Source organism: Panthera pardus, unplaced genomic scaffold (genome assembly GCF_024362965.1).
Source record: "Panthera pardus isolate Hobbes unplaced genomic scaffold, ASM2436296v1 HiC_scaffold_2, whole genome shotgun sequence".
Taxonomy (NCBI): domain Eukaryota; kingdom Metazoa; phylum Chordata; class Mammalia; order Carnivora; family Felidae; genus Panthera; species Panthera pardus.
The window spans coordinates 102,548,026-102,561,274 of record NW_026526765.1 but is presented as its reverse complement, the minus strand read 5'-3'; the positions used below and the strand labels follow the sequence as shown (position 1 = coordinate 102,561,274).

General features: G+C 34.7%; 1 protein-coding gene across 4 annotated transcripts in view; it reads left to right on the top strand.

Moving 5' to 3' along the window:
• The window catches only part of BDP1 (B double prime 1, subunit of RNA polymerase III transcription initiation factor IIIB), a 98,361-nt gene that overhangs the window by 82,921 nt on the left and 2,191 nt on the right, over nucleotides 1-13,249 (top strand). For 3 of the 4 annotated variants that reach the window (XM_019463068.2, XM_019463066.2, XM_019463069.2), the window contains 2 exons: nucleotides 208-457; nucleotides 5,852-8,546. In XM_019463068.2, coding sequence (XP_019318613.2) covers nucleotides 208-457; nucleotides 5,852-5,980 — 379 coding nt within the window. In that variant the 3' untranslated portion in view covers nucleotides 5,981-8,546. Of the gene's footprint in view, nucleotides 1-207; nucleotides 458-5,851; nucleotides 8,547-13,249 lie in introns of those variants that run through there. The other variant, XM_019463070.2, reaches the window with a different exon arrangement.

The following is a 13,249-nucleotide window of genomic DNA, read 5'->3' as shown; positions in this document are numbered from 1 at the left end:
TACTAACTTTTAGGTAGAAAATCTGCATAGGTAGCTACTGGTATGATGGAATAAATAATGATCAGAATAATAATGACACTTAGTAGACATGCTGATGCCACTAAGGTGGTATATCACATGTGCCATTTTAGCATTAAAGGAAAGAAGTTGGTATTAAGAATGTGTCTTCCTGGATATCTTTGAATATGCTTACATTTGCATTTCTAGACCTGGCAGAAGACCCCTGGGATTTTTGTCTTTAATATGTTCAAAGAATAGTTTGGAGTCTGATGAACCTACTCATGTTTATAATAAGAAACGCCTAAAGCCTTTTATACCTACACTAAGACAGAATTTGAAAAGATCAAATCCACTCAATGAAAGCCAGAAAAAAACCCAAGAGTCCTCTGATCTGCTTCCATCTCCAAGTGTTGTTGTTAATACCGAATCTGAGAATATTGGCAGTTCACCAGCTCAGGTATGTGATAACTGTCATATTTTATTATTTGTATAGAATGGGTTAGATATCAGACTCTACTAGGAAGAACATGGCAATTGTTATTTTCTTTTGGATGTCAGAAATTATGTCAGAGCATCGCTTGTCCATCTCCTCCCCGTCATACCTCATTATAAGGGAAAGAAGGTGGGTGTTGAATTAAGTTACAGCTCCTTTAATACAGATCTATTAATATTAAGCTAGTCATAAATGGACACTTAACTGATATTCCTTTAATGCAAAGAAGTTTTTTAACCTGTGGAAGCAAAACAAAGCAGTAGTTGTATTCTGTTTGCTTTTGGGGAAATGTCCTGGCACCCATAAGAATTCAAGCAATGGTGGGGTGGCTGGGTGGCTCAGTCAGTTGAACATCTGACTTTGGCTCAGGTCATGATCCCACTGTTCGTGAGTTTGAGCCCCCTTCAGGCTTGCTGCTGTCAGCACAGAGCCTGCTTTGGATCCTCTGTTCCCCTCTTTCTCTGTCCCTCCCCTGCACTCTATTTCTCTCAAAAATAAATAAACATTAAAAAAAATTTTAAAACTTCAAGAAGTGGTAAGATTAGAATTCGTATGTTTCATTTCTGTTTATTCTGAAGCTGTTCATATGGCAACTACTGGGATGGAAAAATACATGAACTTGTATCAAAAACTTTGGAAGAATATTGGGGTTGGTTACTTACGAACTCAACACAGGAGAGCTATTGGATAGCATGAGCCTCAAAAGGAGTACTTTTATAAAAACTATCTTTAAAAAATTTTTAAATGTTTTATATTTCATAGAATTATTTTCTGAGACTAATATTTTATGAGTCTTTATTATTGCCAAATTTCTTTGGAGAACAGTTATTATAATTACCAGCAATGTAGCTATGCCAGTTAAATTACATTCTTGCCAGCATTAGATCTTACTCTTCAAAGTAAATTTTTTCTTAATTTATGTAACGGTAGAGGGTGGAAATGACATTTCATTTGTTTAATTTGCATTTCTTTAGTTATTAGTGGCTTGGTTGTTTCCCATACATTTACTACATTTTCTCTCTCTTGCTCTTTTTTTTTTTTTTCTTCCTGTTTTGTTCCATCTTTTGCTTATTTATAGCTTTTGGGATCTTAGTGGTTTGCTTACCAGTTTATGTCAGATCCTTATGTAACAAAGCCACGTACCTTTTAGCTCTTTGCTTCAAGTAATTTTTTCAAATTCATTTATTTTTTAAAATTTTGGAGGTTTTTTATGATGAATTCTAAATACATTTTACATAAAGAGGAATCACATTTTGCATTTCTGTAACTTTCTACTAAGGCAGCAAGGTCGGCAACATTAGATTAATGGGAAGAATGTTCTTTGGTTTCTGTGCCAATTATCTGGAAGCCACTGCCTTCAGAGTCTGGACATGACGTCAAATACTGGGGAAGCAAACACACATTCACACATTCAATAACTGCCGTGACAGATGGAGAGAGAAGACATTGGGAGCAGACAGAAAGGCTGACTTTCATCAGATGCAGCATTTACTAAACTCCAGGCACTTGGACACCATGTTCATGGTTCCTACCATGTTACCCAGCAATGTGTAAAAATGTAATGACTCACTGAGCACTTACTATACTCCAGATTCTTGTCAAATACCTTCTTTTTTACACAAACATCCTTGTAAGATAGATATTGATGGTATTACTCCCACAGGCCCAGAAGGTTAAGTGACAGAAGGGCCCAAGTTCCACAGCTTCCATGAATTAGGTTAAGAATTTACTGAAATACTTTTTAACTACTTCAGCAGCACCAAGCTGCCTCCAGGTTATATGGTTTTATCCCCTATTAGTATCATCATTACTCTCATTTACTTCATGGGTTTTTTTTTTTTTACTTTATTTTTGAGAGAGAGCGGGAGAGAGGCAGAGAGAGAGGGAGAGAGAGAATCGCAAGGCTCAGCCCTGTCGGCGTGGAGCCCGACGTGGGGCTCAAACTCACGAGATCATGACCTGAGCCAAAACCAAGAATCAGACCCTTGGCCGAGTGAGTTAACCAGGCACCCCTACTTCCTGTTTTAAAATACAATTTTCATTTTTAGTAAAATATATTGTCAATAAAACTTTAAATTTCTACCATAAAAAAAATAAATAAAATTTTGGAGGTTTTTTTAATATGCATAAGTTTTATTTTTTATTTTTTTTTTACATTTATTTATTTTTGACAGATACAGAGTGTGAGTGGGGGTGTGAGTTTTTCCCCAAGGTATAAAATGTTCAGTAATCAGTTTTAAAACAAACTCTGTTCATGGTTATTGACTTTGGTATAGGGTGAGGCAAGACTAATTCTCAAATTGCTATTTTATTATTTTTTGTGAATAAGTAATATATTCTACAAGTTTTCAAATTCATAATCTACAAAAAAAGTTTACAAAGTTTCTGACCTCTGTCCTTTAGCTTCCTTGTTTCCCCTTTTTATAAGCGTATGCTGTTAATCAGCTATTGGTTCACTTTTCCAGAGATGTTTTATGTGTACACAAATATAAACATTTTTCTTCTTTTTGTTTCATAAATAACAGCATACTGTTCTTCCTTGCTGTTTTCACCATAACAGTCCGTCTTAAAGATCTTTGCAAAACAGTATATAAAGAGCTTCCTCCTTCTCTGTCTCAGTCTCTCTCTCTTTTTTAAAATGTTTATTTTGAGAGAGAGCGTGGGTAGGGGAGAGGCAGAGGGACAGGGAGAGAGAAAGAGAATCCCAAGCACTCTCCACTATCAGCGCATAGCCCATAGCAGAGCTCCATCCCACCAACTGAGATCATGACCTGGGCTGAAATCAAGGGTTGGACACTCAACCAACTGAGCCACCCAGGCACCCCATCTTTTTTTTTTTTTTTTTTTTTAATTTAAATTAAACTTTTTATTTTGGGATAATTGTAGACTCACATGCAGCTTTAAAAGACAATACAGAGATCCCATACACCTTTTATCCATTTTTCCCCAATGTTAACATCTTGCAAAAGTATGGTACGGTATCACAACCAGGATAACAACGCCACAGTCAAGCTACAAAAGAGTTCTGTCACCGCAGAGATTCTTTGTGTTGCCTTTTATAGACACACTTCCATTGCACTCCCTCTACTCTCCTTAACTTCTGGCAACCTATTCTACACCATTAAATTTGTCATTCAAAGAATGTTATGTAAGTGGAATGTTGTATACAGTTGTGTAAATGGAATCATACCTTTGGAATTAGCTTTTTTCCCCACTCAGCATAGTTCCCTAGAGAGTCATCCAGATGGTTTTATGTATTTGTTACTTTTTAATGCTGAATAGAATTCTCATGTTTATCCTTTGACCAGTTGAAGGACATCTGGGTTATTTTCAGTTTTTGCCTATTATGGATAAAGCTGCTGTGAACATTCATATGCAAGTTCTTGTGTGGATGTAAGTTCATTTTGCAGGAATAAGTGCCCAAGAATGCCCTCATTATTTTTAATGACTATATCATACTCCATTGTTTGCGTGTACCATAGAGCAATATTGGTCTCACACTGGTAACCATTTAGGTTATTCCTAATGATTTGGTAGTTCACATAATGTGGTAATATCTAACTTAGAAATGAGTGATTTTACACTTTTATCCATAGGTTGAATTCCTTCCTAGAAATAGAATTGCTGATCAAAAGGAATGATCATTCCTTTGACAGATATTACTTGATTGTCTTCCATAGCAAATATATCCGTTTCTATTTTTATCAGTAGTATATGAGAAGGCCTTTTTCCTCACGCTAGCACATAATCAATTTTTTTCACTTATGACATTCTTCATAGATTTAATGAGTATATTATGAGTGAGGTTGAGCACCTCTTCATGTATTTGAATCACTTGTTTTCTCTGAACCATCTGTTCGTATGTTTGGTTTCTTAAAAACGTTGGTTTATTAGTCTTTTTCATATTGATTTGTAGAAGCTCTTAAAGAAAACCTTTTGTGACAAAGGTTGTACATGGTTTTGTTTTGTTTATTGTTTTTTTGTTTTTTTTTAACCTGTATGTCCTTTATCTTTTGATTTTGTGTATGGTAGTTTTTGCCATGCAGATGTTTTTTATTTTTACATAGATGAATTTATCACTCTTTCCTTTTATGGCTTCTTCCTTTCTGGTCATTTAAAAAGACACTCCTTCTCCCTTAGTCCAGGATTATGAAAGTGTTTTCCCATGACATTTTAGAGTAGATTATTTTTTTCAATGTTTATTTTTGAGAGAGAGACAGAGTGCAAGCAGGGAAGGGGCAGAGAGAGAGACACAGAATCCAAAGTAGGCTCAAGGCTCTGAGCTGTCAGCACAGACCCTGACACAGGGCTCGAACTCAGGATCATGATCTGACTTGAAGTCAGACACTTAACTGACTGAGCCACCCAGGAGTCCCTACATTTACATCTTTTAATTAATCTAGAATTTATTTTGTTGAGGATATAGGTTTGACTTTTTTTTTTCCCCCTGAAATGGTTATACAGTTGTCCAACATAATTTAAAAAATAATACAATTTTCCCTTTTTTTTTTTTTTTTTTTGAAATGTCACTTTTCTCAGATACTAAATTTCCACCTGTATGTGTTGGGGATATTTCTAGTCTTTTTCATTGATACATATATCTGTTCCTGTGTCTTAATTTGTCATAGATTTCTAAGTATGCTAATTTTTGATAGGATTGCTTTAATTTGTAATGTTTCCTTGAATACTGTTCTGTTTTGTGGGTCTATTCTTTTCTATTTAAAAAAAAAATTTTTTTTAATGTTTATTTATTTTTGAGAGAGACAGAGCACGAGTTGGGGAGGGACAGAGAGGGAGACACAGAATCTGAAGCAGGTTCCAGGCTCTGAACTGTCAGCACAGAGCCCAACGCAGGCCTCAAACTCACAAGCCGTGAGACCATGACCTGAGCCGAAGCGGGCTGCTTAATCAACTGAGCCACCCAGGCGCTCCATGGGTCTGTCTCTTCTTATGCAGATTATTAAAACTTTTCATTGCAGATTTGATAATGTTAGTTTTTTCTATATTAAAATTTTTTTGTGGAAATTAGGGTAAAATAATGGACCTTGTGTATACTGTAATTAATCTAATCATGCCTGCTGTTTTATGTTGAGTCCAGTTTTATTAAAACTAATGCTTGAAAGGTTACCTTATTCATAAAACTCTTACTATGTTTTGTATTGTTTCCCTAATATAACAGCATAGAAATGAAATTATTTGGTCAATGAGCATGAACATACTTAAAACTCTCATATTTATCACTGTATTGCTTTGTGGTAGTTTAAACTGATAGGGAAAAGCAGTATCAATTTAGACTACCACTACCAATATATAAATGTTATATTGCATGCTTATTATTATTTTTTTTAATCTTTTTAGGTTTCTTATGATCGTCCCTTACCAAAAGAGGAATGTAAAACTGGCCAAACCCGGGCACCTGAAGAGGGGCCAACCACAGTCTCTGAATATTTTTTTAGTGATATATTTATTGAAGTGGATGAAACATAATAAAAGTCTTTTTTGTTGTTTTTTTTTTTTTTTTCAAACTCTAGGATTTCCAGAGTCAATTATATCACCTAAGCAGTATTTAGAAAAAAGCATCACTGGCTGTTTTTCTTGAGATTGACTTTAAATATTTAATGAGCTTGATTTGAAGCTTTTATAATCATTGGAAAACATTGCTGAGGTTCCTTTCATTCTGATTGATTCAGCATTTTGGAAATACAAAGCAATTAAGACTGCTTCTGAGACAGAAAAAGCTTCTCTTGTTTACATTTTTACTCTTCCTGTGCTGAACATACATGGACATTCTGGAGTGTTTTGGATAAATGTTTATGTATAAATCACAGTGCCCAAGTATTCGGAGGTGGATTGTATTTAACACTTAGTGAACTTCTTTTGTAAAGGTTTTTTTCTGGGGTCTTTTTTTGGGGGTGGGAGGTTTTTTGTTGTTGTTGTTGTTCTTTGTTGGTTTTGCTGAAGGCCTTTTCAGTTGCCTCTCGGTATATGAAAGCATATTGTGAAACTCCACTTTAGTGTGGTAAATGTTAAAAACTTTTCTATTTTCATCTATTTGACTGGAAAATATGTATTTTTCTAATTGATGTTGATGTAACATTAGTCCTAATTGAACAAGTAAGTAGTATTTAAACTTATTATTTATAAAGACGAAACATCAAAAAGTTTATTTATTTTTAAATTGTTTATTTAAAAGAATATTCAGTTTTAATTATTTTCACCACTCAGATTATGGGTAAAGAAGGTATTGACAAATTTATGTTTGTCCCTTTTCCCTCTTTAATTTTAAAGATATTTAAAGTTCTATCACTAAAGTATTTGGATAGTATATGTTTTGAATACATTTTTTCTCATAGTTTAGTATATTGAATTTGTACTGTGAATTTTTGGTTTTTCTTATTTCTTGGATAATCTCAGGATTTGATTGGGGGGAAAACCCTTAATTTATGAGGGAGATTTACATACAAAACTCAATCCCCTTTACACACACATACACTTACACACATTCCTTTTTTAAAAAACTGATTTCTTGATAGTTTTTTTCCCCCATTAAATTTTGCTTAAGGAACATTCAGACCTGTAAGCACCAAACATAATTGTGATGTTAAAGCAGAAAATAAGATAATAAGATTTTGTTCAGTGATTATCATCAGTATTAATTTAAGAGTTGTTTTTAATTTTGAAATTTTGTTATTTACATATGTAATTCCATTATCCACCCAAGCAAATCTTTGGTGGTTGTTCAAATCAAACTTCTTAAAAGCAGATTTAATCTTCTATTTGAAAAGCCTCAGAGCAGGAGTCAAAAATATTTTCCAGAAAATATTTTTGAACTTGTGGGCCAGAAGGAATCTGTGGCAACTACTAAACTCTGCTATTTCAGTGTGCAAATAGCCAGGGGACACTTAAGTGATTGACATGGCTGGATTGGGCTTTTAGTTTGACCCCTACGTTAGACAGCAATTTTCATACCTTAAGGTGCTGACATCTTTATCTATCTATGAAATATTCATCATTGAAGTTATGAGTTGTGCATCACAGTTAAAACTGTGTTGATTGATTGCATTACAAAATGATCAGTATTTCAGCTGGGAAAATATTTTAATGTCTAGATAACTGTATATTGAAAAAAATTGTGGCCAATTTTTGAGTTCATTAGTAAAATCGGATATGGCTCAACAATAACAGCTTATTCATTGCTGTACAGTGAAATTTACAATTTAACTTTTTTGTCATAAAGGAGGATCTATAAATCTGAGTGGAAATTCTCAATAGGTATGCATTAATTTATTTTGTGTGATTAAGATGTCACAAAAAAATCATGGTATTAAATCACATTGCCATTTTAATGCCCTGTTTTTATAAAATTTTTTAAAGTCTCATATTCTGAAAGTTTCATTCAGTTAATGTTAGTTTCAGTGTTAAGTTGCCACAGTTAACCTATTATTTTATCCCTTGTGTAATATTTATTTTTTAACTTTGCTAACATCTGTCTTGTACATCTATAATGAATTGGTTTTATGGAATATATAATTTCTTACTGTATAAGAAATAATTTTATCTTTGGGCATTCATTGTGTTAGAGAATCAAGTCAGCCAGCTAAATTGTCCTACTATTATATCCTTAAAACTAATCTGGGAAAATGAGAAAACGTAATCAGTGTCTTTACCTTACAAGGTGGAAAGAATTAGTCACACCTATATTTAATCTGATTCACGTAAAGATGATGTTGTGAAGAATTGTATAAATCTTAAAAGAGGTATGAATAATGGTTTTGTTTTCTGGACTTTTCCTCCTGAAAACTTAGGTCTTAGCAAGCAATCAACATGATGGTTTAAAAGCCTAATTGTTGGTAAATGATTGAGGCACAGATAAAATTATGAATATCCACTGTTGACCATATTATTTGAAATAGAAGTGACCATGTATATACTCTCTTGCTTGAAGGAGTTTTTGACAAAAAGCAATATCTGTCATTTGTAAATTTTCTTGTTCTAAAGAAAGCAGTTATGTTCTATAGGTATAAATTATGTAAATAAAAGTTATTTTATACTATTTCGGTTGTGTTTTTTTTTTTAATGACTGAAAGATATTAATGTTTAATTAACCAAAACTTGTCAGTTTTTCACCTACAGCTTTCTTCCTTCCATAAAAATATGGTATACCTGGAAGAATTAATCTTTTATCTGATACGCTTGCTGTGAAGGATATTTTTTTTATCTTGTAAGAATAAAGAATATCCTTTCCCCTCATTCCCACTTAGGACATGTGGAGAGTTGCTTTTTTGCTTATATAATGAATTTTTAGGTACAAGAACTCTCAATCTCTTTCACTCTTTTTTCTCTTCCCATTTTGTTTTCTCTGTAGAGAAAGACAAATGGGAAACTTTAGTCCTGAACATAATATAATCCTGGACTTCTGAAGTGCATATTGGCAAAATCTTAGCTGGTCAAAAAATTTGGCTGAGAGAAATATTTGTAGAAATTTTCCTAAAGGGTAGTCTAGTCCTTTCTCCAGACAGAATTTTTATATTGAATTTGGTCACATCATCAAAGAGCTATGTATATGGGCCGTCTACATTGTTTTGTCTGCTTGAGGTTAGAGATATTATGTCAAATAGTGCAAAAGCCTAAAGAAATTTTGTTATTTTTACTATAATGATGTTACAGAGTTTTAAAAAGTTTTATCACCCAATATCCTACTTCGAATCTGTAGGAGACATTTGACTTCAGTGCCAGGAATAATTGGGCTTCTGTTCAACTGGTCTGATGTTGTATGTGGGCTGTGTGAATCCTTATGTTGTTTTCTTTATCAATGCAAAGCTAAATTTGTGGCTAAAATTCTGACTTTTTACTCTCATTTCCCCCTGCCTGGATTTTTAAAAACTCACTTTTTTAAAACAATAGGTTACCATTTATTATGCTAGGCACAGTACTAACCTTTTAATATGCATTATTTCATATTAAAAAAATTATTATACATGGCTTAAAAAGTAAAGTAGTGCTAGATTTCAAACTAGCTATTTCTTCTGTTATTACATATTTCTAAATATGGTTATTCTGTTAATCTCTTATTTATGAATGTTAGACATTGTGAATTGACTTAGCTTTCTTGGGACCGGGTGGCTCGGTTGAGCGCCTGACTTCATCTCAGGTTGTGATCTCATGATTCATGGGTTTGAGCCCCACAATAAGGCTTTGCACTGACAGCATGGAGCGTGTTTTGGATTTTATGTCTTTCTCTCTCCCTCTCTCTCTCTGCCCCTCCCCTTCTCTCTCACATGTGTGCACGCTCCCTCTCTCAAAAATAAAAAAAAGAGGGGCGCCTGGGTGGCTCGGTCGGTTAAGTGTCCGACTTTGGCTCAGGTCATGATCTCGAGGTCTGTGAGTTCGAGCCCCGCGTCGGGCTCTGTGCTGACCGCTCAGAGCCTGGAGCCTGCTTTCAGATTCTGTGTCTCCCTCTCTCTGTGACCCTCCCCCATTCATGCTCTGTCTCTCTCTGTCTCAAAAATAAATACACGTTAAAAAAAAAAAAAAAAAATTAAAAAAAAAAAAAAGAATATTAGCTTTCTTAAACTCTCCCTTCCATGCCTTCCCTCTTAATATGTTACAATTACGGCTTAATCCATATTCAATAGTGTTATTGTATTAATTGTAATTATTCAATGCTGTACCACATTATGTACTAAGGTGACATTTATGGTGCAACCTTTTGTTTTTCTTGGAGTTAATAATTGCTTCAAAATGCCTCCATATAATTTTCCACGTGGCCAAACTGTCAGATAAACAGTTTGCTTTTTTTCCTGGAAAACTTTATGGACGTCTTTCTTCCTACTGTAACTGGTCTAGTGGCTTCATAGGTCTTTATGTGCAGTACAGCTGTCATTGTGGTACTGCCCTTCGCCATTTCTCTATGAACTTCCTACCCTTCTTTCCTGGTTTAGATTCTCTGTAGTGCCCATGCCATTGTCTGTCTTGATTTTTTTTGGTGGGTACATCCTCCACTGTTTACGGCAAGAGGATACATGGGTGATAACATTATTTAAGACATTTCATGTCTGAAATTTCTTTATTCTACTCTCAGGCTATGAATAAAAATCCTGAATAATTTGAAAATGCTTTTCATGTCATTTTAAAGGCATGCTCCATTGTCTTCCAGTTTGCAGTTTCCATTCTGATTCCCTATCTATCCTTTGAAAGTGGCTTGCCTGTTTACAGTTTTATGACCTGGTATTATTCACAATAATGAACTTTGGTGTAAGCTTGCCTTCCTTTCCCGCCCCTAAATTCATGTTGCTGGAAACTTAATGGATCTTTTTAATAAGGAATCTTCATTTACCTCCCTTCTGGGAAATGTTCTTATTGTTTTGATAATTTTGTCCTTTTCATTTTCACGGTTCTCATATCTGCAGTTTCTATTAATCTTTTTTTTAATTAAAAATATTTTTATGTATTTATTTGTTTTGAGAGAGAGAGAGAGAGAGAGAGAGGGAGGGAGGGAGGGAGTACACGCATGGGAGGGGTGGAGAGAGAGGGAGAGAGAATCCCAAGGAAGCTCTGCACTGTCTGCCCAGAGCTGACGTGGGTCTTGATCTGAAGAACCATGAGATCATAACGTGAGCCAAGATCAAGAGTCAGATGCTTAACCGACTGAGCCACCCAGACACCCCTGCAGTTAACAGTTTTAAGGCATAGTTTACATTTAATAAGATACACAGATCTGAAGTATTCACTTTGAGCAAGGACAATGCATACACCTCTGTAAATACCCTGCAAAACAAACATTTCCATCATGCCAGGAAGTTCCCTTAAGCTCTTTCCCCTCTGTCACCTAGAGATTAGTTTTGCTTGGACTTAAACTTTGTGGAATCACACACTGCCTGTTTTTTTCTAACTGGTTACTTTCGCTCAATGTTTTTGGGATTCATCGCTGTTAGCAGTTCGCTTTTGCTGCTGAGTTTTATTCTATTTTATGAGTATACCACATTATACGAATACACCATAATTTCCTGTTCATTTTCCTAGGGGACTGTTTATATATTCTTATGCAAATCTTTTTGTAGACATGTTTTTATTGTGTAAATCTATACTAGTGTCACCTCATTTGTTACATTTCTAAGTACTTGATGTTCTTTTTTTTAAAAGATTTTTTAATGTAATCTCTATACCCATCGTGGGGCTCAAACCCGCAACCCCAAGATCAAAAGTCATATGACGTACCAAGTAAGCCTGCCAGGAGCCCCAAGACTTGACGCTCTTTGATGACATTATAAATGTTTTTAGAACCATTTATAAATGGTGTTATAAATGGTGTTTATTTTCTAATTGTTTATTGCTAAAATATTAAAACACGATTTTTGTATTATAATAAAGATTTTAACAACAGTTATTTTCTATAGCACCCATTCATAGTCTTAAGGTTTATTTTTTTTAAATTTTTAAAAAATATTTTTATTTATTTTTGAGACTGGGAGAGACAGAGCATGAGCAGGGGAGGGGCAGAGAGAGAGGGAGACACAGAATCTGAAGCAGGCTCCAGGCTCTGAGCTGTCAGCACAGAGCCTAATGTGGGGCTTGAACTCATGGACTGTGAGATCATGACCTGAGCTGAAGTCGGACGCCCAACCGACTAAACCACCCAGGCGCCCCCATAGTCTTAAGGTTTAAAAGCAACCCTTGGGTCTATTAAGGAAGCCTTTCAATATTATAGCAATGCTATTTGCCCTTAGCAAACAGAGTTAAAAACTCAATTATAGTAAGATACACAAGTATAAACCACTAAAACTTTAGATAAGTATAACATTAAGAATAAACTGAAATTAAATGCCAATCAGGAAATAATTGCTAACCTCTCATTTATCTAATAAATTTATCTAGCAGAGTATCTTGTTTCCTTATGACATGTTTTCCCATCTTAATAATTTCTCATTAAGTGACTAAAGCTTGTAATCTCTAGCTTTGATTACATTTCTACCAAATTTTAAATTGGAAATGAGGCTTACAATTTTATTTCCAGGGGTGCCTGGTTGGCTCAGTCAGTTAAGCATCTGACTCTTGATTTTGGCTCAGGTCATGATGTCACAGTCATGAGACTGAGCCAGTCATGAGGTCAAGCCTCACATCAGACTTTGTGCTGTAGCTGGGAGCCTGCTTGGGATGCTCTTCCTCTGCCCCTCCCTTGCTCATGCTGACTTGTTCGCTCACTCTGTCTCTCAAAATGAACATTAAAATAAAATTTTATTTCCATGTTTCCTTCCCTTCTACAGATTAAAATTCTTGATTTCATATATTTATTTCCAGAAGCTTTTAAAATTTTTTTCATAATCCTGTTCTTGTTTCATGAATGCCATATATTTTCATTTCTCTAAGGATGTTGCAGTTTATTCTGTTCCTTTTACTACGGTTTCTTCTGAGGTTTTCTTGGTTGAGGTGGGTATCTTTTTTTCATGCTGAAAACTTTCCTCAAATGCCTGTTGATCCTTGGCTATCCATGTATATGTTAGAGAAATTTTCTAAAATGTTGATTGGGAGCTTTTACAAGCTTAATGGGGTATCGATACATAGGACATGCCAATTTGGAGGTACACTGTAGATGCATTATTTTCTAAGGAGTTTTTCCATTGGGGAACTTCAAATGTCACTGTTGATCTTTTCTGTTAAGTGTTAAGGTTTCTCTAGACTTCTATATAAACTTCTATATGGACTTGTATATAAATGCTGGTAGCCAGCATTTGAGACCTTGGAGGAAAAAAGAAGGTG